We start from the raw sequence: 26,305 nt of genomic DNA on the forward strand, positions 1-26,305 counted from the left end.
TTTGTTTCCCAAAATCAAGTCTTCAGATACGTTGCTACGACTCTTGACTTTCCTTGGAATTTCTGGAGATTTAATTTCTTCAGAGTCTGGAGTGACAGGTGCTTCTGGAATTTTCTCAGATTCTACCAGAGTGATCTCTAAATCTGCAAACTTTTCAACTAGCTTTGACTTTTCAGGGTCAAGCTTATCATCAAATCTAACATGAATTGATTCCTCCACAATTTTGGTTTCTGTGTTGTATACTCTGTAGCCTTTAGAGCGTTCTGAGTATCCTAACATAATACCTTTCTGTGCTTTGGAATCAAACTTGTTCAGATGTTCTTTAGTATTTAATATAAAACAAATGCATCCAAAAGGATGAAAATAAGAAATGTTGGGTTTTCTTCCCTTACACAGTTCATAGGGAGTCTTATCCAGAATAGGTCTAATAGAGATTCTATTCTGAATGTAACACGCTGTATTTACAGCTTCTGCCCAAAAGTGCTTTGCTACATTTGTTTCATTGATCATGGTTCTGGCCATTTCTTGGAGTGTCCTATTCTTCCTCTCTACAACTCCATTTTGTTGTGGAGTTCTAGGGCAGGAGAAATCATGGGATATTCCATTAGAATCAAATAATTCTTCAAAATCTTTATTTTCAAATTCTCCACCATGATCACTTCTGACTCTAACAATTTTAGAGTCAAATTCTTTTTGCACTTTAGAACAGAAACTGGTGAATACAGAGTGAGACTCACTCTTGTGCTTTAGGAATTTTACCCATGTCCAGCGGCTGTAATCATCAACGATTACTAGTCCATACTTCTTTCCATTGACTGATGCTGTTTTCACAGGACCAAATAAGTCAATGTGAAGAAGCTCCAGAGGCTTGGAGGTAGAAACAACATTTTTCTTTTTAAAAGATGTTTTTGAAAACTTTCCTTTCTGACAAGCTTCACACAGAGCATCTGAAGAAAATTTCAGTTTAGGTAGGCCTCTGACTAACTCAAGTTTAGTTAGCTGAGAAAGTTTCCTCATGCTAATGTGGCCTAAGCGTCTATGCCATACCCATTGCTCTTCGTGAACTGACATTAAACATTTAACATTTTGATCTTTTAAATCAGAAAGATTTATTTTATAAATGTTGTTTTTCCTCTTGCCTGTGAAAAGGACAGAGCCATCGTTCTGATTAATGGCTTTACACGTTTTTTGATTAAAGATTACATCATAACCGTTATCACTTAATTGACTTATGGATAACAAGTTATGCATTAATCCTTCTACATAAAGAACATCAGATATAGAGGGAAGAGTACCATTACCAATAGTTCCGGAGCCTCTGATCCTTCCTTTCTGATCTCCTCCGAAGCCTACAAAGCCAGCGTCTTTAAGTTCCAGGCTTTGGAACATAGACTTTCTTCCCGTCATATGTCGCGAGCATCCAGAGTCCAGGTACCATGACTGGTGTCTGAACTTTGCTGCATAGGATATCTGCAACATAGATAATCTTATCTTTCGGTACCCAGAATCTCTTGGGTCCTTTCAGATTAGTTTTCCCAGAGTTTCTTACAACTTTGGGTCTTCTAGCATTTTTAAATTTGTGTTCTTGTGTGTGTGTATAGTGGTATGAAAAAGGTGATTTAATTTGGTTACTGGTAGAAGTTTTATCAGAATCAGAATCATACCCAATTCCCCTTTTATTATTCTGACCTACTCCATAAATCATGGATGCCATAATACTCCTATTTATCCCATTCTTCAGAAATTGTTGAAAGGCTTCTTCATACTTATAAATAATTTCATTTGAAGTTTGTGGTGCTTGAGACAACACTCCTTCTAATTTTAAGCTTTTTGTTTTAGCTCCATCTCTTTCTAACGTTAAAGATTTGATTGTATCTTCATGTGCTAGAATTGTTGTCTCAAGTTCACTACATTCTTCAGATTTTGCTTTAAGAAGACCTTTAATGCTTTTAACTTTTTGTTTTAATTTCTGAAGAGAGGTAAGAGTTTCTGATAAACATGATTCTAAGTCAGATCTAGAAAGTTCAGAAAATACCTCTTCAGATTCTTCATCTGAGCTGCTGGATGTGGTAGCCATAAATGCTACGTTGGCTTGTTCATCAGAGTCAGATTCTGATGATCCTGAATCACTATCGTCCCAGGTGGCCATTAATCCTTTCTTTGTTCTGAAGGCATTTTTCTTGAAGCTTTCCTTCTTAGAGTTATCTTTCTTCAGCTTGGGGCATTCATTTCTATAATGACCTGTTTCTTTACATTCAAAACAGGTAATATCTTTATTAGGTTTACCTTTTGAAGTTGACTCTGATCTATCCCCTCTGGGTCTTGATCTTCTGAAGTTGTTGTTGTTCCTTCTTTTCCAGAGTTGCTTAACTCTTCTGGTTAGTAAGGACAGTTCTTCTTCATCATCAGAGTCTTCAGGTTCAGAGTCGTCAGTATCTGCAGTTTCTGCCTGGAGAGCTTTGGTTCTGTCTGACTTCCGTCTTTCAGGTCTGGACTTCAGCGCCACTGACTTGTTCCTTTTCTGAGGCTCATCCTCCTCTAGTTCTATCTCATGGCTTCTGAGAGAACTAACAAGTTCTTCAAGGCTGATACTGTTCAGATCCTTTGATAACTTCAGAGCAGTAACCATAGGTCTCCATTTCTTTGGCAGACTTCTGACAATCTTCTTAACATGATCTGCAGTTGTGTATCCCTTGTCTAGCACTTTAAGACCTGCAATAAGAGTTTGGAATCTGGAAAACATAGCTTCTATAGCTTCGTCATCTTCCATCTTGAAGGCTTCATATTTCTGGATCAACGCCAGAGCCTTCGTCTCCTTGACTTGGGAGTTTCCTTCATGGGTCATCCTTAGAGAGTCAAGTATATCTTTGGCTGTCTCTCTGTTGGTGATCTTCTCATATTCGTTGTATGATATGGCATTTAGAAGTATTGTTCTGGCCTTGTGATGATTTTTGAACTCACGTTTCTGATCTTCTGACATTTTGCTTCTGGGAACTTCAGCTCCATTTAAGGTTGGAGGTTTGTATCCATCTGTGACAATGTCCCAGAGGTCAGCATCATAACCAAGAAAGAAACTTCCGATTCTATCTTTCCAGTAATCAAACTTTTCTCCATCAAAAACAGGAGGCTTGGCATTGTAAGAATCTTTCTCATTTGAGTGGGCCATTTGTTTTTCTCGCACTGGATCTCTCTACACGGTTAAGTGTTTGATTTGAAAATCAATAACAGAGCCGGAGCTCTGATACCAATTGAAGGTGAGAAAAACAAGAAAGGGGGGGTTTGAATTGTTTGAAAAAAAAATAAGCGCTTTTGCAAAATGAAAATCACACAAAGATTTTATACTGGTTCGCTTATAACACAAAGCTACTCCAGTCCACCCGGCCAAGGTGATTTCGCCTTCAACAAGGACTTAATCCACTAATCTTGAAAGATTACAAACAACCCCTAAGAGAAAAGAAAATCTCTTAGTCCTCTCAAGTCTACAGACTACAACAAGTCACTTGAGGAAATCAAATAAAAATAGATACAAGATGTGTAATCTAGAGTGCTTCTAAGAAAGCAAATATTACAAACTTAAGAACAAATTTTTCACTTGATAAGCAACAGCTTAGTGAAAATCTTTGAAGAACAAAGAAGTTTTTCTTGAGCGTGATATAATTTCAGTATAGTTTTGGCTAGTGATTTCTTCGTATTTACTGAATGAGATTTCTTCTCTATTTATAGGAGTTGAAGTAGAGTTGAAGTAGCGTTGAATCTATTGGATATTGAGATGTAATTACGCCATTCCATTAATAGCTTCTGCAGTAGACTTTTTCACTTAGAAGTGACTACTTACCACAATTAGTATCTTTTCTCTTGGAAGTGGAGATTAACGTCTCTTTCTAATTGAGGAAATCCATTTGCAGAACTTTAACTTGGCTTAAACGTTACTTCATCATGATTAACAATTCTGATTAGAGTCTTTGTGTATCTGGAGAAATTTGCTTCTGATGTTATTTCTTGAATGTTCAGATGGCGCTGATAACTTCAGAGTTTGCAGAAGACATTTGTTCAGAGTCAGAGCTTCTAGACTTTACTTCCTGTTCAGATGCTTCTGATACTTGCAGTTTTGTCCAGAGTTTAGAGCTTCTTGAATGAGATTCCTCTTTAGATGCTTCTGATACTTGAGATTTTGCATCTGATCTTGTTTTGCATCTGATGACATCATCAGATTTATTTCTTCTTTCTTTAGAACCCTGCACACTTAGAAACTTTTCGTTAGGGTACCACTTTTGGTTTCATCCTTTGTTATCATCAAAATCATGGAATCTATTGTAGAACTATTTTTGTTCTTACAAACACTTCATTAAACCTCAGGATTTATGATTTTGCAACTTCATGAACTCATGTTTTTAACATGAATCAAGCATGGATTCAGTTGCAAAACATCTCATCATTCATGTCTCCCTGCATCAGAGCAATTGATTTTCTTTGAGCAGGGAGAATTTGCTCAAAAAGTTGAAGAACCCTAGTTCTTCAAAGTAAAATTAAATGGTGAATACTGAAAATAAATGACAAGTAGGTTAGAGCTTTTGATCAGTGGAACAAGGTGAATAGTGTGGTAACTTGTTTGCTAAAGGTTGTAACTCACATCTACATGTTTGAATGAAGCTTCAGAAGTCAACAATGATGGATCTGGAAGTTATGTTACAGAAGGATTCAGACCAAGGCAATGCTTCAAACACCTTCATAGGATGCCGATGAAGTATTTTGGGTAAAGAAATGGAAGGAAAAGAGCTTGAATCGAAAAATAGCTTGACTGGTTATTTGAGGTATCGAGCTTCAATGGTTCCAGAGTTTTATTGGCTTTCAAAGCTTGCAAATGAAGACAAAAACTTCCTCTATTCATAGGGAATATATTGGGATGCAAATACATGTGAAATGGATCTGAATTCGTGTGAATTGACTTGGAATTTTTCAGATCCCGATCGTGTGAAAATTTGGCACCAAACTCATGATTTTGGAGCTTCTCAAGTCGTTTCAAGTTTCCCTCAGATGCGTTTGGTCATGGGTAATTGGTTTGCACGTGTGAGAAGTGGTCCCGAGTTGATTTGTGCATGATTCAACATTATAGGTCACAGACCAAAACAGAGTTTAGGTCACCATGTTCATGCTTAGGCCAAATCCAATTCACTCGTGTGTTTTCTAATTTCCTTTGAGCCAAATGATCACTTCATGGAGTAGAATAAGATGTAAAAAGAATAAATCCAAAAGGAGCTTTGAGGTGAAATTTGTGGGCTTGTGAAGTTGAGGTCGTGAACTATAAAATTGGACTGGGCAACTGGTCAAGCATTTTGCAGCATGCTTGGTCATTTTGAGGTCTCGTGTCCATGATGCCATAAATTTTGATTCCTTCGTGAATTTTGAGATAAACTTGGGAAAAATGATCTTTGACATAAGCTTTACACAATGCAAAAAGAATGAGATCAAAAGAATGCTTGAGCTGAAAATGGCAAGGGTGGAAAGTAGGGGTCATGGCAAGGTTTTGGCCCATTTTGGAAACTTGGTCCTTTGCACAAATGAGGTCTTTAATGAATGAATTTATGTTTGACCCTTGAATCAAAGTTGTATATGATATCAAAAGGCACATTTGTCTCCATGAAGCTTGGCATTTGGATGAATATTGAAGGAGTTATGGAGTTTGGACCAAAGGCATGACATACTTGCAAAACTAGGTCAACCACACTTGTACCCCTCTTGTAAATTTGAAGTTTCCTTGCATTTTAAGCCATGATGATGATGGAACGAGTATCACTTGATGAAAACTTGATTAGGCTTGGGTGATATTGAAACTAACTTGAAGGTTGGGGTGATGTGGCATGAAAATAAACACATGGGTCACCTTTGAAACAACATGAATAAGCTTACATTTGCCTTGATCAAAGACCTTGACTTTGCCTTGATTTGAAGCATGACCACCTATATGAGTAACAAGAGCAAACATGTACCACCTCTCCATGAAATTAAGGTTAATTGTTGAGTAAAACAAAGTGAAATCCTAGTGTTAAGATACAATACACAATATGGCCATGCTTGTGATTCCATGACCACATGCAATGGTCATACATGATATGATTTGATGTATGCAAATGAGTTTATGCAAAAGAGGAAAAAAGAGGGTAAATTTTAGGGTATGACATGAGGGACTCCTTACATATGCACTTATAGGTTGGAGCAATATTGCTCAAATTTTAGGATGCATAACTTGAACGAATATACTTATGTAAAGCAGAAACAATCAGGGAGTGCTACATGTAAATATATTTTTGAAAGAAATATACCTCTTGATTCGAATCCAGCTCATACCCATTCTTTGCAGTTAATGCCTTTTCAATTCCTACTGATTCATGTATTTTGAAATTTTAGTGAATTTGAGAACAAAGTTACCAATCTGTTACTTCAACTAAACTAAAAGGAAAATTAATTAGGACAAAACATAGATCCTACTAGTATAGCCACACCAGTTATAAGAAAAGCAGTTAGAATTAAGGACTACATAAATAACTCCAGTCTACATAAACTAAACATTTTATTCTAATCAGTCTTCAAACAACATAACATGTTAAAAATACACAAAATTTAATTAATACTTATTGGACCAACAATATCAGACACATGAGAGATGGTTGTTCCTGAAGCAGCTCCTAGGTAAAGGACTTTAGCACCGAGTTTATGTATAGAAAAACAAAACATATACATCAGTATTCCAATGATAATGTCAAGTAAGAGATAATGTTGAAGAAAATGAAGCTTCTAATAATCCAAATGTTGTCAACATCACCAAGGACTGCAACTACCAACTTGGAACGAAAAGGGTTCTAAATGATATACTCAACTTTAGTCCCATCTTCATTCTGCATGGAGACATGTATGATTTGTCTTCAGTTCCATTAAATCCATATCTATAGACAATTTTACAAGATAACAACAATGTAAGATCATAATGTTCAAACAAAATTCATAAGTACCAAATTTCTATTTCAACCAACTCTTTTATCAAAAAAATAACATCAGAAATAGGGTTTGATGATGAACGATAAAAGAGTAAAAATAGGGTTTGGTGAAGATAAAGATAAAGATAGAAGAACACACAAATTGAAATCGAATCCACAAACCCAATAGCAGATCTCCATATTTTTTGCTTTAAATCGAATCCACAACCCAATAGTAGACCCCCGTCTTTTTTTTTTGAAATCAAAACAACAAAATCCGTGAACAAATGTATCACTTGACCTTAGATATATGGCTTGACGTTGATGTCGCATATTGTTTTTATTTGATTTCAATTAGAAAAAGAGGAAGAAGGAAAAAGAAGAGGAAGAAAGAATAAGAAGAGGAAGAAGGAAGACAAAGAAAATGAAAGCAATTCAAGAGAGAGAAAGAGGAAAAGGACGATCAGAAAACTCAGAAGAAAAGAGTTAAACATTGAAAAAAGAGAAAAAGAAGAAAATGTTGGAAACATTTAGTTAGAATTTGACCAATTGAAAGAAAATCATTTAAAAAGGCGTGTAAAGAGAAACCAAACAGTAACATTATCATTCAAATTGGCTACCTATGTTAGTTTGATTGGAAAAAGTAATATTTGAACGAATCATTTTGATGAGGTGGAAGAATTAGAGAGAAGGCAAAAAGTGTTTTCTACAACGTGTTATTTTCTTATATTATAAATTTTTATAGAATTTTTTTTATCTCATATCCTACCTTTATTTCTATATCCTTACATTTTATAAAAAATACAAACTTTATCCTTATCTATTTTAAACTAATTTACCATTTTACTTTTTTAAATTTTTTATTATGTTTCGAAAGACTTGCAAAAGAGTTCCGATAATCAATTTTTAAATATTTTTTTTACTTTTATTTTGTATATCGGAAGACTTAGTAAAAGAGTTTCGGTAGTCAATTTTTTAAATATTTAATAACTTTTATTATGCGTACTGGAAAATTTTCCAAAAAAGTTTCGACAGTCAATTTTTCACATAACAATAACTTTTATTTTGTGTATTGGAAGAATTTGTAAAATAATTTCGGTAGTCATCTTTTAAATATTTTTTAACTTTTATCTTGTATACCAGAAGACTTTATAAAAGAGTTTTGGTAGATAATTTATTAATATTTTTTTATTTTTAATAAATTATTTAAATAAAAATATTTTATTAAAAAATATAATATAGGGATAGGGGAATAAATGATGGAGTATTGAGTAAAATTTTTTTTATAATTTTGTGCAAAAAAAATTTATAAAGAAATTTTTAATAAAAATTTTAAATGAAAATTTTGTTTGAACAATTATTCTTAAAATATTATTTTAAATATTTCTCGTTTTATTAAAATTTTAAAAAATTATTTAATTTTAAATGATTTTTATAAAAAATATTTTTGAGATATAACTTTTAAAAAATTACGATTCATCTTCATTTATGTTATAGAATATCATATTAGTTAATTAAAAAAAATATAACAAACTTATAATATTTAGAAAATGATTTTATAAAATTTATTTTTAAAAATATAATTTATTTTAAAAGTTAAAACCGTCCAATAAATCACGTTTATATTTCTTATTTTGTGTTATTTTGCTTTAGCTTTTCAAGGATTGATTTGTATGGCTTATGTCTTTAAAAGTTAATTTGAATGAGGAACCAATGGCAACTATAAAAATATATATTTTTTTATATTAATGAGCATAGAGAATATAATTTTTTGTTTTTGTAATTATAATATGTATCTTGAAAAGCACACATCTCAAGAGAAAATTGTTACGGTCAAAGAACCCCAGCGATCTCAAACTCTTTCCGATTATACCAATGCAAATCGCCAGTATATTCTCTTCAACAAGGGCACAACAGTCATTTCACACCTAACCCACCAACATTAACGTCATTTCCTTTCCCAAACGCAACGTTGACACGAAACAATGCATTAGTGCAATGCAACAACTTCAAACTGTTAGAATTGAAAACTAGTACCCTACTAGTTAACGCTGTCTCTCCCATTGTCTCTCTTCGTACCATGATTCCCTGAGAGAGAGAGAAATCATCAGGAATTGGTTTTGGTTTTGGTTTTGGTTTTCTCGAGAAAAATAAGCATGTCTGACGCTTTGATCAATGGATTGGCTGGCGCTGGAGGAGGGATCATTGCTCAACTTATCACATACCCTCTTCAGACGGTATGATTTTGGTTTCAAAGTTTCAATCTTTTCTTATTTGGGTTTCTTGAGATTTTTTATTTTTTGTATGTGATCTATAGGTTAACACTCGTCAACAAACCGATCGCGATCCGAAGAAGAATAATAAGAGTCTTGGGACTTTCCAGCAAATGTGTCAGGTTAATGTTTTTTTAGTGTAGATCATGTGTTTGATTAGTTGTTTTTTTTTTTTGGAAATTTGATAGAGTATTAGGTTTTTTGGAGTGAAGGAAGTTGGTAATTTTGTATTTTATTTTGGTTGTATTGGAAATTGTTGTGTAGTGATTGTGGTTATGTGAATGCATTGTAGGTTGTGAAGCATGAGGGGTGGGAGCGATTGTATGGAGGTTTGACTCCATCACTTGTGGGCACAGCTACATCTCAGGTGAGTTCATTTCTCCGTAGCACCGACACCCTTGAAAAAGGCATGTCCGTGTTTATGTTTATTTTATTCGTTTTTTTTAAAGTTGTTATCGGTGTCGCTCTGACAGTGTTTTGTGTGTGGTGTCCGTTGTGTTAGTTATTGAGTAACTCGGTATTTTAGTCCTTGAAATTGTAAGGGTTGTTTGGTTTAGTGTGTTATATTTGTGAAAAGGCAATTCACTCGCATAAGTCGAACAATGTTGGTCAATTTAGTATTTTCTTTTTCAAATTTAGCACCACAATTTTGAAGGTTTTGTGAATCTCTTGATGTGGCAAGTCAATATATACGTTGTGATTGGTTTATATGGATGTTTTCTAAGAGAAGTTTTGGTGGAGGGACTAAATTGATAGACGTTTTAAAGAACTAATTTGTGGTTTTGTAGATTTGAGAAGCGAAGTTGCATGATTCTTACATTTTAAGGACCAAAATGTTGATTTACTCGTTTGGTATTTTTACTTCAGAATGCCCGTTCTTAACTTCGTAATCTTACAATGTGTCTGTGTTGAGTTTTCTGCATTAGATTTCTTGATGTATATAGAGTAGCTTTATCTGATTTGTTTTGAGGATGTTGACACTTTTCTGTTTGTTTGCTAAGAACAAGAACACAAAGGGAAAAATTGAAGTAATCAATTTAGTATTCACATTACGTTTTCTCCAAAATAATTAAATTTCAATTTGAAGTTCACCCTGGCCAATATTATTCTGTTATACTACGGATACTGCAACAATCAAAACAACAAGAATGAAAACCTTTTATGGATCAAATGATGTCATAATGTTTAATTGTAAATTTATTCTTATCATTATATCTAAATAATTTATGATGGATTTACCTATAGTTTTCTTGTCTATCCGTAACTTCAGTTATTGAACTACCCTTCATTTGCTCTCCTCTCTTTATTGGGGCTTTTGTAGGTCACTTCACCTATGTCCAAACCACTTGAAATGAGATTGTACCATCTCGTTTCCATAATGTTTACTACTGTGAATTTCTCTCCAATGCTTTCGTTCATATCCATTCACCCAATTATTTATATTTGCAATTGCAAGTACATTGAGTAGCTGCAATTATTTATACTAATATTCAAAGTCTTTTAATATTCGATCAAATGGTCAAATAGCGGCTATGGTGGTGCTACAGCGCTATAACTTAGAAAAATTTGAACCAAGCGCTATTGTTCCACGATACACTATTTAGTACCAAATGTTGTCAAATAGCAGCTACTGCAACACTATAACGCTGTAGCTTAGTGGAATTTCAATAAAATTTCAACAAGCTGCTATTTTTTGTGATCTGTGGTTGACAAACATCGCTTTGGGAGGAAGATTTGACTAAAGGTTGTTGGTTTAAGTTGCACCCAAAATATACTAGCTATCTGAACTTAGGGCCTGTTTGGGTTGACTTACTTGAGCTTATCTACTGACATAAGTTTTGTGACACTGTTTGGAAAAGACCTTATCAAAACAACTTATGACATTTTTCATAAACTTGAGTTTATTTTTATAAATTCTTCAAAATAACTTACAAAAACAATTTATAACATATATAAAAACAATTTAAATTTGTTTTATCTTTTGTTATAAAAATAACTTACGAGAGCTTATCCATAAGCGATTATTTTGATAAGCTGCAAATAAGTTGTTTATCCAAACATGCTTTTAATGTGGTGTAGGTTCTTCTAAAGTCTAAAGCCCGTTCATGCCAAAAATCCGTAGTGCCTCTGACACTGCAAATTTAATGTAACAACTTTGAAAAGAGTGAAAAACTAGTTCCCTATTGAATATCATAGATAATTCTTGAAATAGAATTTGTTTTTGATGTTGACAGTATGTGATGTTACCCTTTCTGTATTTCCTAAATCAAAATATGTTGAGGTTTTTAAAGTAAATGGATCCTGCTTGATGAGTTTTGTTTATGAAGTGTCCTCTTTTTAATTTCTGCAATTTTATGGTACAGGGTGTTTACTATTATTTCTATCAAATATTCAGGAACCGAGCTGAAACAGCTGCATTAGAGAAGAAAATGCTAGGCAACGGTGATGGTTCAGTTGGAATGTTCTCCTCACTTATTGTTGCAGCTTTATCTGGGTAAAATTTACTCTGTTTGTATAGACAATTACTCAATTTACTCACATGATACGACTCAAATTTTCTTGATAAATCTTCATGCAGTTGTGTTAACGTGCTGCTGACAAATCCGATATGGCTAGTTGTTACCCGCATGCAGGTGATTAGCATTAGTTGATTTTCACCTCTATTAACGTGCTGCTCACAAATCCGACAAGGCTTACATTTGTTTTTTTATCGTGCAGACACATAAAAAAGAGTCGAAGAGAACTATCCCGGATCCGCGGCTGTCTGACGCCACTGAACAAAAACTGCTTTCTACTGTTGAGCCTCATGCTTATGGAACTAGCCATGTGGTAGGTAAAGTCTATCTTGTTTGATAGTCTCCATAGCCTTGTTATAAAAGAAGTATTACTAGTACATTGGCGGTTTTGTTATAGTAATCAGAATTGGTGATTGGAAAGCATTTCAATGAATTAATCCATAATTCATACAACAGATTTTTCGTAAAAGTCTCTTCTCTTGTTCCTGGCAACTGTTTCTTACTTCTTACAACAGTTTACACTTTGCATAAATTTGACTCTGATGGAACAATCTAATCATCAAACCTACACAGTTTCCTTTTATAATTATATAATATTCTCATATATATGTGCAGATTCAAGAAGTTTACGATGAATCTGGAGTTTTGGGTTTCTGGAAGGGTGTATTACCAACATTGGTCATGGTACGTTTTTGGTAATTGGCGGTGAATCCTTCTAATGCTAAGGGAGTTTTAATGACTAGTTGTTGCTACTTATCACAGGTTAGCAATCCTTCCATACAGTTCATGCTGTACGAAACCTTGTTGGCGAAGTTGAAAAAAAGAAGCGCTACCAACACCGTATCTGCTCTACAGGTATTTTCTCATTTCACTTCTTTAGGTGAAAGTGAAATCACATGTGAATCATTGCATTCATATTTTCTATTATGTCATTTTTTAAAATTCTGGCAACATTGCGAGACTAAAGATTGGTCTGTGTAACTAGATATTTCTTCTTGGAGCCATTGCTAAGCTCGGAGCTACCGTTGTAACCTATCCTCTTCTTGTTGTGAAGGTATATCATACATTATGCCAGTTTTTGCTTCGTGTTTTTTCATGTACTCCATTGTCAATAATCAAAATGCTTCATTTGTTGCTATTGCAGGCAAGACTTCAAGCTAGACAGGTTAAAAATGGAGACAAGAGACACCATTATAAAGGTTCAAGTTGTGACAATCTTTTCTTATAAAACTCACGTGGAGACAAGATTCAGTGCATATTTGGATTGATAGCAAGTTTTTCAGAATCACCGTGTGTTACTGTAATTTTAACAAAAGATACACTAGCGTTTCATCACTCAAACTCGCCGTGATTGCAAACATTTGCACTGAAACTACCATGATATAGGGATAAAAAACGTTTTTACTCGTATTTTTTTGACTCGACTCTAATTTGCATGTTGTTCTAATTCAGGTACGAGGGACGCTATTTTTAAGATGATCCGCTACGAAGGGATCAACGGATTTTACAAAGGAATGGGAACCAAAATTGTACAAAGTGTTCTAGCTGCAGCTGTTTTGTTTATGGTGAAGGAAGAACTAGTTAAGCAGACACGTTTCTTGCTTGGAAAGAATGTTCCCAACACTTTAAAGCCATAGCTTGTGTGATTGGCAAATCACTTTTTTTTTTTTTTTTAATTTTAAATTTTCCTCAAATTGGTAATTCAGAACCATCTTCATTTGGCATATTTTTCATTCTTATCATAGAAAATAGATTGTGGCATTGGAAAGTTTGTAACTTTATTAATAGGAGATTAAAACATTGCTTTAAAGTTTATTATTTATTAAAGACATGCCTCTAATTGAAAATAATTTGTTTAAACAAAGGTTGTTTGTATATGCTAGGTCATGTGTATGGAAGTATCAAATTGTTGTTGGTCAGCTAGTAGAGAAATGACATTTTAACATCAAAATATCACTTGATTTTTAAAATGTATGTAAGTTTTAGAAGATATATAATACACGAGAGACAAAGATAAGTATATATGGTGTTACATATGACATGATATTGTGATTTTAAGTTTAGGTCCAAATTATGTTGCTAATATGGGTGAGAAAGAAGGGACTATGTAACTTGTTAGAATTTAGTAAACATGCATAGATATTCTAGATTAGTAGTATAGCTAGAATAAACAATTTTTAGGTTAGTGTTTCTTCATTAACATTCAATGTATTTATTGAAACACCATTATAAATATAAATGGTGTGAGTTGAGTAGATACAGAATTTACATAATTCTATATCACTTATTGTTAAAACTAAAAGGTTGGTGCCCCAAATGCAACTACGTCACTTATTGTCTCAATAAATACTTTGGAGGTTAAATCGCATCAGAACATTCTCCCTCCTCATTTCTGATTTTCCTCAAAACCATTCTTCAAACTTTCTCAAATTTTTCTCTACATCAACCCAAAGCTCAATCATTAAGGCTTAAAGGAACTTCAATCATCATCTCCAACATCGAAAACATCTGAAACATCAATTTCTTGTAAATTTTTTTAATTTTCGATAACTTTTTGAGTTTTAGTGTAAATGAGTAAAAATCAATGATTATAGTTAGAAATGAGTAGAAATAACATTTAAGATAGTTTAGACATATTCTATTAGATGTGTGTTGGTTGAAAATGATGATCAAAACAAGTTTTTTTGACACTGCATACACCATTGACGCAACTTCTGAGTTGCAGGAAATTCCGAAGATGCATCTTTGGAATTTTTCAGCAGTTTAGTTTTTCAGTAACCGGAGATGCATCTTCGGAATTTTCTCAGTCTTTTTAGTTTTTGATTTTCTTACTTGTGTTGTTTTTCTGCACTAATGATCTGCCTTACTTTAACTTATAAGCATAATGGCTGATATACATGATAGATTGAGGCATTGAAGGGTTTCTCAACACGCATCCGTACAACGGGAGAAGAGTCACCGGGTTCTGGAGGCTTCTGGTCCCTATGGTTAGGCAGAGCCATCTGCTTCTGGGACTCGTGCTTCTCCTCATGCCACTTCATCTTCTTCTTTCCGTAGGAGACAAGATTCACCATCTGACTCATCACTCCCTTCATCCTCCCCCAGGCGTCAGGTTTCACCATGCCACTTCCTACTATAGATGTTGTTAATCCACTCCCACCTCTTACTATTGATCCACTCCCACCTCCTACTGTTGATGCTGCTGAGCCAGTTCCACCTCCGGAGGGTGAGGCTGCTGAGCATGCTAAGCCATAGGCATTTAGAGGAGGCCCAGATGATTTGTCATTACTGCCTCTGTATCCAAACCATACTGCTAAACATATTTGGGACGGGGAGGTAACATTAGTTGGATTCTTTTTTTTTTCCATTAATTTTAATTGACAAATTTCCGACATTGATTATTAATGACAATTTTCAAGAGCGTGATCCACAAAAGTTTCTTAACCACGGGAGGAAGATTGTTGCATTGCCTCAGCCGAATGAGGAATGATTTCAATTAGTTTTGTCCTTATCTGGTCTGAAGGACTTGTGCATGACCGGTTATCATACGATTAACCATAATATGCTTAATGCATTCATGGAGAGATGACACTCGAAGACCTCGTCGTTTTATCTCCCGCATGGCGAGATGTCTATCACATTGACGATGTATCATGTTTGCTACATCTTCCGATCAGGAGGAGATTCCTAGGTCATGGGAGGATGATCAAAGACAAGGCACTCAAGATGATGGTAGAGTATATGGGGGCTGATCCAGGGGAGGAAATGGATGAGTTGGATAAGACCAGTTTAACACCTTGATTCTTTCTAGTAGATGTTTTGATGTTTTATTTATTGAATATGCCTTTTCATGATGTTTTCAATTGTTGTATGTTGGTGGATTATTTGTCTTTAAGTTGAGAGTGAAGAGAATTATTAGAGGAGAATTTATTAATTGATTAATGTGCGAGAATTGATAGGTTAGGGGAAATATGATATTAATAATAGTTTTATACTATTATTTAATTAAAATAAAATAGAAATATAAGGTGTATAGGAAATAAAGACAAGGAGACCTTTTGTGAGAGTAAGTTGAGGGTAGAAGTGAAAAATCATATTTTGAGGGATAATTGTTATTAGAAAAATGGAAATTGGGAGAAGAGGGACTATTTTGCGTTCTACGTGAAGTTGTAAGGAGAAAGCAGAGAAAGAGGCTAGGGCAAGGAAGGAGAAGAATAGGAAGAGCATCATTGCTAAAGGTTGAAGAGATCATTGCTAGGAATAATAATGTAAGGGTGGATAATGGTTCTCAATTATGGTTGACATGAGGGAATGGTAGATTTAGGGTTTTAGTATTTTGATTGATGATGAATCTTTGTGAATGAGATCGATATTGGTGAAAACCTTATTGATAATGTTAGACATATATGTTATATTGTGAAATTTGATGATAATTGATGATTCTACTACTGTGTGTGATTTGTTGTTGATGTATGTCATGTATTATGTTGAAAAAGATATGAACTAGTGATTGAAAATGATGAAATTGATGTTATAGTTAAGTAGGATTGTTGATACACGATTACATGAAGACATAGATGAGATTAGGATGATAAAGTGATAAGAAATTGGATCTTAATGATATAAATTCATGTAATAAGTTATTTTTTTGTAATGTGTCGACCTATCAAGGTCATGTGTCGACCTGAAGAGGTCATGTGTCGACACATGCAGCCTAAAATTACCTAAAATGCTATTTTTACATTTTCCGACGATTTCGATCATAACTTTTGATTCGTGTGTCCAAATGAGTGTCGTTTGAAGCGTTGGAAAGCTAACGCTTAGGACTATAACATATAAGTGATAGATTAAGTGTTTAAATTTATTTATGTGCCTACCGTGTCAATTCAATGTGGCAGTTTGTGTATTTTATTGGTGTGTTGTCGTATTGTTGAATATTTTAAGTTGTTGAGTTGAACTGCTTACGACTTTTTATGATGTTATTAAAATTGAAGTTTAAGACTAGATGTCGTATGATATTCTACCTTCTTTGAATGTTGATATTGAATTCCACTATGTTGATACCTAAGTGAAGGTGAGCATACAATGACAGGTTAATATGTTTGTTGTAACCCGTGTTACGGGGTATGATAGCTTATGTTTTATGAAGTGTGACACCCTTGTGTTGGTGATTGTTTAATTAACTCTATTAATTATATGTGGGGTTTAGAAGGGTGTTACAACCAAGGGTGCTCATGCTAAATTTGTATACCTGAAGAAGGTATATGAGGATGCGATCCTGAGTGCACATCAGGATAATGGTAATGATGAGCAGGTGGCGCTCCATAGATCGCATGCGTTGAGAGCATACCTATTTTATTTGGTTGGCACTACGGTTTTTATGGACATGAATTCCACCTATACATACTTCGTCTACCTACGTTACTTCGTGGATTTCGAGTGTACCCATGAATACAACTAGGGGTGGCTTGTTTGGTCTACGTATATTCGAAGCTGAGAGATGGTTGTATGTGGAAGACGAAGTAGATCACAGGAAGCATCACACTAATGACGATAATAATTATTGGTCTTTGAATGTTTCTTTATCATTTTCATTTCATCTTTGAAAAGTCATTACTGATGATTCGGGTGTTCCAAACTTTTCATTTCGGGGTTGGATCCTCCAACACTTCCTGCACATCTCTGGTTGAGCGAGTGTACCTGAATAGACTGAGGATATCGCGTGCTACTACTTTTATCCCGCTCAGAGGAAACCTAGGAGACCGAGCCTTACAGAGTCTATCTTGAGCATATGGTTGCTGAAGACATGCACTTCAACAACTATGTTGATCACCGTGAGATGCGACCATTTGACTGTTGGTGTAAGTCCTAGAGGCCAATACTTTTGGTACTTGTATCGAATTATTTATTAATAATAATAGGCTTTTTCTTTATTATGTTTGTTTAATAAAGTCCCTAGGATAGCTAGTCTGTTTAATGTATCAAGTGTGACTTAATCATGAGATCACATTAAACATAAGGACGCTATTCTTAAAGTATTTGTAGTCGAGCTTTATTAGGAAGTGAGATAACATTAAAGCATTAAGACTATTATGTATATATACTGATGATCACATCTCATGGATCATGGATAAGGAGTTATTAAGTCTTAAACATAGGTATGGATATTAAGAGTAATATTTATACTAGATTGACCCGCTATGAGAATACTATATAGAATGTTATGCAAAGTGTCATAAGTTATTCTCATGGTGATAATGGTGTATACCACCCTTCTACCTGAAACCACTATGGACCCTAGATGTAGAGTCTAGTGCCTTATTGCTGATCAAACATTGTCCGTAACTGGATGACCATAAAGACAGTTGATGGGTACTCCACGAAGCATGCTGAGGGACATGAGTGACCTAGATGGAATTTTCCCATCCTGCGTAACAGGATAAATGTCTATGGGCCAAATATTGAACTGGACAAGGATGACACGGTCTATGCCTTGTGTTCAATATAGACATAAGGACAAAAGGGTAATTGTATACATAAGTATTATCACAAAAGGATTTGTCAGATCACATGACATTTTTGTGTCTTGGGTAGCAGTGATGTGTTGCTAGATACCGCTCACTATTTATTATGTTAAATATGTGATTTAATATAATTGCCAATGTCGCGAAAACCTATAGGGTCACACACAAAAGGACGGATTGATGAGAGATAGAGTAACTAAGGAACACCGTAAGGTACGGTGCACTTAAGTGAATTGTAGAACATCGTAAGGTACAATGTACTTAAGTAGAATACGAAATATGGTAAGGTACCACACGCTTAAGTGATTTTGGCATATTATAAGATATGGGCCACATACACTTAAGTGGTCTTTTTAGCTTGCAGCCCACATAAGTGGTTCTATAAATATAACCCTTGTGCAGAAGCATTAGTGTAGTTGCAATTTTGTTTCTCTCTCTCACTCAAAGCCTTGTAACAGCTAGCACTGAGATTGAAGGAATCTGTTCGTGTGGACTGAGTAGAGGCGTTGTCATCGTTCAACGTTCGTGATCGCTCCATAGATCTGCATCAAAGGTTACAATCGCCACAAGAGGTAACGATTCGATCACTGATCATGCCCATTCGTAAGGATCACTAAAGGAGAAATTTTTAAATTCTGCTGCGTTTTGGATCGCTCTTCTCCTTCATTGACGAGATAGTGATATACTCTGGATGGTTGGCATACGGGTCGTGTCTCATTGCTCTTATCTTCCTGAGTGCATCATGCGATAATTCGACTACACTTAGACCATTCCCAGACACCCTTCTATCTCTACTTCTTCTGCCTTGACACATAAATAGATAGAGGACGTGTTTTATGATTATGAGATTCATTTGGTACCGAAGGAGGCACATGCTACCATAGATGAGAGAGACTTGAGCTACGTCGAAGGGTACATCAGATGGTTCTTTAAGGTGTCACATCTGTACATGATGCAGGCTGCTCCAGAAGATTTTCCAAGACCAACTCATCAGGATATACTAGAGGAGGAGTAGGCACAACTAGATCATGCTAAGGATGGCTTTCCTAGATGCCATCGCATTATGGAGATTGCACAGACAAGCATTGATAGATGTATCCTCCCTGATTGGTCTGATGTGACGCATGTCCTAGATGCCATCATGACAGAGGTACGAGGGGTATTGATGTATCAGAGACAACATCGGGGGACAGGGAGATTGATGTCCAAGGAGGTAGACGAGACAGATGAGGTAGATGGGGTGGAGGTGAGGTAGTCAGACATACATAGTAGTGTCTTAGTATATAGTAGTAGTATTATGATATGTATTTTATTTTGACGGTCTTGCTACTTTATTGATATCGATTGTATGACATTTTTTACATTTATTGGTTTTAGGTATGGAATTCAATGACCCCCTTCCGCTGAACGGTCAGCGGAACCCCCGGCTAACTCTGCGTAGTGTGATCGGTCGCCGGAATTTAATTTGGTTTTAATTAATTAACAAAATTTAAATTAATAATAATAATGTGTTTATTATTATTGTCTTGTGGTGATCGGTTATGACCTTAGTTTTCCTTTATTTTGTTTTGGGATTTTAAAATACGACCTGCGTGTCGTGCCTCTCTTTTAATCTCTTAATGTAACTTCTTTTCTCATCTCACTCCCTCGTATGTAAAACGAGTTTCTTTTATGTAATGTAATGTTATGAAGAAAGAGAAGAATACAATATCAAACGAGGACAACCTTGAAGATCTTGCTTGGAGAAGCTTAGATCGTTATTAGGTTAGCTTGGGTCCTCTTATTGGCTTGGGAGAACAATTGCGCTAGGGGCCATAACTGTTTCATTATGTATGTTGATGCATGTGAGAGACGATTTATATGATAAATAAGCCGGTGAGATCAGAATAATTGCAAATTCCCTCAAATTAAATATTAAGTTTATGCTTTCCAAGTTTTAGCACTCATCAAGACTAGTATCGGATAATGTAGGTTTCGCCTACACGAGGTGCATACTCTATATTAGTAAGGTGCGATGGGATAATTGTAATATCCAATTGCTAAAACAATGGGTCAAACATAACTAAACAAATTATAGTAAGATTATATATGTTTAGAAGCAAGAGTTGGAAATGATCCATGTGATGGATTGGAATAAGGAGTTATTCACCCAACTAAAATATTTGAGAGTTGTATTAGATACAATTGGAAGGAGTTCCTCTCTAAATAACTTAGTTTTGTGTAATCCGTCTACGCGGACTTAAAACAAAGTGAAATGTGGATCTCGACCCACTAGAAAATCTTCCAACAGGATTTTCCGAATCAAATGGTGAGGGTCATTTGTTTTGAGTAAAATAGTGGGAGCATATTTAATTAAAGGCCTAATTAAATATGTTATTGATACTTATATTTTCATTATTTTCACGTAGATTACCATGACAACAAACACCTCTAACAACATTTTGCGATCAATCCTTGACAAGGAAAAATTGTCTGGGACAAATTTTCTGGATTGGCACCGAAATCCGAGGATTGTCCTCAAACATGATAGAACGTTGTATGTCTTGGAGAAACCTGTTCTTGAAGAGGAACCTCCTAGTTATGCACCTAAGGCAGAAAGAAATGCTTATAAGAAGCATGTCGATGATGCCAATGAAACTGATTGCCTCATGCTAGCTACCATGAACTCAGAGTTGCAAAAGTAACATGAGAATATAGCAGCGTTCGATATGATCGAACACCTGAAGATGCTCTATAAAGAGCAAGTAAGGCATGAAAGGTTTGAAGTTTCAAAATCCCTTTTTCAAGGCAAGTTAGCTGAGGGAGCCCTTGTATGTCCCCATGTGCTCAAGATGATTGGTTATGTGAAGAACCTTGAGAGATTGGGTTTTCCCCTCGGAAAGGAACTTACGACTAATTTGATCTTGCAATCGTTGCCAGATAGATTCAGTCAACTTGTCCTTAATTTTAATATGAATGATATGGACAAATCTCTTCCTGAACTGCTAGCCATGTTAAGAACTAGTAAGCAGAATCTGAAGTCAAAAGGGAAGTCCATTCTGATGATCGGAAATGGAAAGAGACAGAACAAAAGACCCACCAAGCAGGGTGATAAAGGGAAAGGCAAGGAAGTTGTCAAACCCAAACCCATTGTTGCTGCTTTGAAGCCTAATGGAGGCATAGGAAAGGAAGGCACATATTTCCATTGCGGTAAGACCGGACACTAGAAGAGAAACTGCCCAAAGTACCTGGAAGATAAGAAGAATGGTGTAGAGACTTCAACTTCAGGTATTTTTGTTATTGAAATTAATTTATCTACTTCTGCATCATGGGTATTAGATATTGGATGCGGTTCTCACATTTGTACCAATGTGCAGGGGCTAAAAAGGAGTAGAGATTTGGCAAAAGGTGAAGTTGACCTACAAGTTGGCAATGGAGCAAAGGTTACTGCTTTAGCCATAGGAACTTATATATTGACTTTACCTAGTGGTTTAATAATTCAGTTAGAGAACTGTTATTATGTACCTGCAATTAGCAGGAATATTATTTCCGTTTCTTGTTTGGACAAGTTTGGTTTTTCATTTATAATAAAGAACAATTGTTGCTCAATTTGTTTGAATGATATATTCTATGCTACTGCACAAATGAACAATGGACTATATGTCCTTGATCTTGAAATGCTTATTTATAACATTAATACTAAAAGGATGAAACCTAATGAGTTAAATCCAACTTACCTTTGGCATTGTCGATTAGGCCACATAAATGAGAAACACATTTCCAAACTCCATAAAGATGGACTCTTTGACTCTTTTGATTATGAATCATATGAGACATGCATATCTTGTTTAATTGGAAAGATGAAAAAGTCTCCATTCACAGGAAAAGGTGAAATAGGTAATGATCTTTTGGCCCTCATAGATACTAATGTATGTGGACCACTGAACATACCAGCCAGAGGAGGTTTTCAGTACTTCATCACATTTACTGATGATTTCAGTAGATATGGTTATATGTATTTAATGAAACATAAATCAAAGTCCTTTGAAAAATTCAAGGTATTCAAGAATGAAGTACAAAACCAACTAAGTAAGAATATTAAAACTCTTCAATCAGATCGAGGTGATGAGTATTTAAGCCTAGAGTTTGATGACCATCTGAAAGAGTGTGGGATGTTATCCCAACTTACTCCTCCTGGAACACCTCAATGGAACGGTGTATCTGAGAGAAGAAATCAAACCTTGTTAGACATGGTTCGATCCATGATGAGTCACTCCGATCTTCCAAACTCCTTTTGGGGACATGCACTATTGATAGCAGCTTACACACTTAACCGTGTTCCATCCAAAAAGGTTGAGAAGACACCATATGAGATATGGAGTGGTAAGAAACCACATATGTCTTACATGAAGATTTGGGGTTGCGAAGTTTATGTGAAACGACAAATTTCAACTAAGCTTGAGCCCAAATCTGACAAATGCTTATTTGTGGGGTATCCTAAAGAAACAAGAGGGTATTACTTCTACAATCCTTTTGAGGGCAAAGTGTTTGTCGCTCGAACTGGAGTTTTCCTAGAAAAGGATTTTATTTCCAAAGGAATCAGTTGGAGGAAAGTAGAGCTTGAAGAAATTCAAGAATCACAAATCATTAATACACCTATGGAGGAATTAGAGCAGGAAACACAAGTAGTTGTGGAAGAGCAACCTGCTCAAGTAGAACAAAACCATCGTAGGTCAAGCAGGATACGTCACCTACCTGAGAGATATGGATATCTCATAACTGATCAAGGTGATGTATTAATCATGGATCAAGATGAGCATGTGACCTACCAAGAGGCCATAAATGGTCCCGAGTCTGAGAAGTGGCTAGAAGCTATGAAATCTGAAATGGATTCCATGTACACAAACCAAGTTTGGACCTTGGTAGATCCTCCTGAAGGAGTTAACCCTATAGGATGCAAGTGGGTCTTCAAAAAGAAGACTGACATGGATGGTAAGGTACATACCTATAAGGCAAAACTGGTTGCAAAAGGATATAAACAAATTCATGGGGTTGAATATGACAAAACCTTTTCACCAGTTGCAATGCTTAAATCTGTTCGGATTTTACTTGCTATCACTGCATATCATGATTATGAAATATGGCAGATGGATGTCAAAACTGCTTTCCTTAATGGGAATCTTCTTAAGGATGTGTACATGACACATCCTGAAGGATTTGACATACCAGAAGAAGCCCAAAAGATATGTAAGTTACAAAGATCAATCTATGGATTGAAGCAAGCTTCCAGAAGTTGGAATCTTCGTTTTGATGAAACAGTAAAATAATTTGGATTCATCAAGAACGAAGATGAGCCTTGTGTCTACAAGAAGGTTATTGGGAGCTTGATCATTTTCATGGTATTATATGTAGATGACATATTACTCATTGGAAACGATGTCCCTACCCTACAACAAGTAAAGTCTTGGTTAGGGAAATGCTTTTCTATGAAGGACCTGGGTGAAGCAGTCTATATATTAGGAATCAGGATCTATAGAGATAGATCATAAAAACTGCTTGGCCTAAGTCAAAGTACATACATAGACAAAGTGTTGAGACGCTTTAATATGCATGATTCCAAGAAAGGATTCATACTTATGCAACATGGCTTGTGTCTGTCAAAAACACAATCCCCTTCAACTAAGGAAGAAAGGGATCACATGAATAAGATTCCATATGCATCTGCAATATGATCTATCATGTATGCCATGTTATATACTCGACCAGATATCTCGTATGCTTTAAGTGCAACGAGTAGGTACCAATCTGATCCTGGTGATGCTCATTGGGTAGCTGTCGAGAATATCCTTAAGTATTTGAGAAGGACTAAGGACTCATTCTTGATATATGGAGGTCAGGAAGAGCTTGCTGTAGTTGGATACACCGATGCTAGCTTCCAGACAGATAAGGATGACTTTAGATCGCAATCTGGTTATATGTTTTGCTTAAACGGTGGCGATGTGAGTTGGAAAAGTTCAAAGCAAGATACAGTTGCTGATTCTACAACCGAGGCCGAGTATATTGTTGCCTCAAGTACAACAAAGAAAGTTGTTTGGATCCAAAAGTTCATTAGTGAACTTGGCATAGTTCCTAGCATTGTGGATCCCATTGGTCTCTATTGTGATAACAATGGTGCTATCACACAAGCTAAGGAGCCTAGATCTCACCAACGATCCAAACACATACTTAGGCGTTATCACCTCATTCGAGAGATAATAGATAGAGGAGATGTGAGAATATGCAGAGTACCTACACTTGACAATATTGTTGACCCACTAGCAAAGTCTCTTGCGCAGCAGAAGCATGATGGTCATACTAGATATATGGGCATTAGGGGTATGTCTGATTGGCTCTAGTGCTAGTGGGAGATAATTGGTGTAAGGCCTAGAGGCCAATGCTTTTGGTACTTGTATCGAATTAATTATTAATAATAAAAGGATTTTTCTTTATTATGTTTGTTTGATAAAGTCCCTAGAATAGCTAGTCCGTTTAATGTATAAAGTGTGACTTAATCATGAGATCACATTAAACATAAGGACACTATTCTTAAAGTATTTGTAGTCGAGCTTTATTGTGAAGTGGGATAACATTAAAGCGTTAAGACTATTATGTATATAGAATGATGATCATATCTCATGGATCATGGATAAGGAGTTATTAAGTCTTAAACATAGGTATGAATATTAAGAGTAATATTTATACTAGATTGACCCGCTATGAGAATACTATATAGAATGTTATGCAAAGTGTCATAAGTTATTCTCATGGTGATAATGGTGTATACCACCCTTCGACCTAAAACCACTATGGGCCCTAGATGTAGAGCCGAGTGCCTTATTGCTGATCAAACATTGCCCGTAACTGGATGACCATAAAGACAATTGATGGGTACTCCACGAAGCATTCTGAGGGACATGAGTGACCTAGATGGAATTTTACCATCCTGCGTAATAGGATAAATGTCTATGGGCCCAATATTGAACTGGACAAGGATGACACGGTCTATGCCTTGTGTTCAATATAGACATAAGGGCAAAAGGGTAATTGTACACATAAGTATTATCACAAAAGGATTTGTCAGATCACATGACATTTTCGTGTCTTGGGTAGTAGTGATGTGTTGCTAGATACCACTCAGTGTTTATTATGTTAAATACGTGATTTAATATAATTGCCAATGCCGCGAAAACCTACAGGGTCACACACAAAAGGACAGATTGATGAGAGATAGAGTAACTAAGGAACACCGTAAGGTACAATGCACTTAAGTGAATTGTAGAACATCGTAAGGTACGGTGTACTTAAGTAGAATATGAAATATGGTAAGGTACCACGCGCTTAAGTTATTTTGGCATATTATAAGATATGGGCCACATACACTTAAGTGGGCTTTTTAGCTTGCAACCCACACAAGTGGTTCTATAAATAGAACCCTTGTGCAGAAGCATTGGTGTAGTTGCAATTTCGCTTCTTTCTCTCTCACATAAAGTCTTCATTCGTAGCAGCTAGCATTGAGATTAAAGGAATTCGTTCGTGTGGACTGAGTAGAGGCGTTGTCATCGTTCAACGTTCGTGATCGCTTCGTAGATCTGCATCAAAGGTTATAATCGCCACAAGAGGTAACGATTCGATCACTGATCATGCCCATTCGTAAGGATCACTAAAGGAGAAATTTTTAAATTCCACTGCATTTTTGATCGCTCTTCTCCTTCATTGACGAGATAGTGATATACTCTGGATGGTTGGCATACGAATCGCGTCTCATTGCTCTTATCTTCCTGAGTGCATCATGCGATAAATCGGCTACACTTAGACCATTCCCAGACACCCTTCTATCTCTACTTCTTCTGCCTTGACACATAAATAGATAGAGGACATGTTTTATGATTATGAGATTCATTTGGTACTGAAGGAGGCACATGCTACCATAGATGAGAGAGACTTGAGATACGCCGAAGGGTACATCATATGGTTATTTAAGGTGTCACATCTGTACATGGTGC

At 35.6% G+C, this 26,305-nt stretch overlaps 1 protein-coding gene across 1 annotated transcript; it reads left to right on the top strand.

The window, feature by feature from the left end:
• Positions 1-8,928: 8,928 nt before the first annotated feature.
• Positions 8,929-13,624, top strand: LOC127118204 (peroxisomal nicotinamide adenine dinucleotide carrier). The gene is made up of 11 exons (XM_051048360.1): positions 8,929-9,208; positions 9,289-9,366; positions 9,537-9,611; positions 11,608-11,738; positions 11,823-11,877; positions 11,963-12,073; positions 12,376-12,444; positions 12,523-12,615; positions 12,746-12,814; positions 12,905-12,959; positions 13,213-13,624. The coding sequence occupies exons 1-11, from the start codon at positions 9,128-9,130 to the stop codon at positions 13,395-13,397; spliced, it is 1,002 nt and encodes a 333-aa protein (XP_050904317.1). The 5' UTR covers positions 8,929-9,127; the 3' UTR covers positions 13,398-13,624.
• The last annotated feature ends 12,681 nt before the right edge of the window (positions 13,625-26,305 follow it).

The sequence above is a fragment of the Lathyrus oleraceus genome, chromosome 2 (genome assembly GCF_024323335.1).
Source record: "Lathyrus oleraceus cultivar Zhongwan6 chromosome 2, CAAS_Psat_ZW6_1.0, whole genome shotgun sequence".
Taxonomy (NCBI): domain Eukaryota; kingdom Viridiplantae; phylum Streptophyta; class Magnoliopsida; order Fabales; family Fabaceae; genus Lathyrus; species Lathyrus oleraceus.

Coding starts and splice junctions, on each gene's coding strand:
- LOC127118204 (XM_051048360.1), top strand. CDS start 9,128: ATGTCTGACGCTTTGATCAATGGATTGGCTGGCGCTGGAGGAGGGATC. Junction 9,367..9,536: donor CTTTCCAGCAAATGTGTCAG/GTTAATGTTTTT, acceptor AATGCATTGTAG/GTTGTGAAGCATGAGGGGTG. Junction 12,815..12,904: donor ATCCTCTTCTTGTTGTGAAG/GTATATCATACA, acceptor TTGCTATTGCAG/GCAAGACTTCAAGCTAGACA.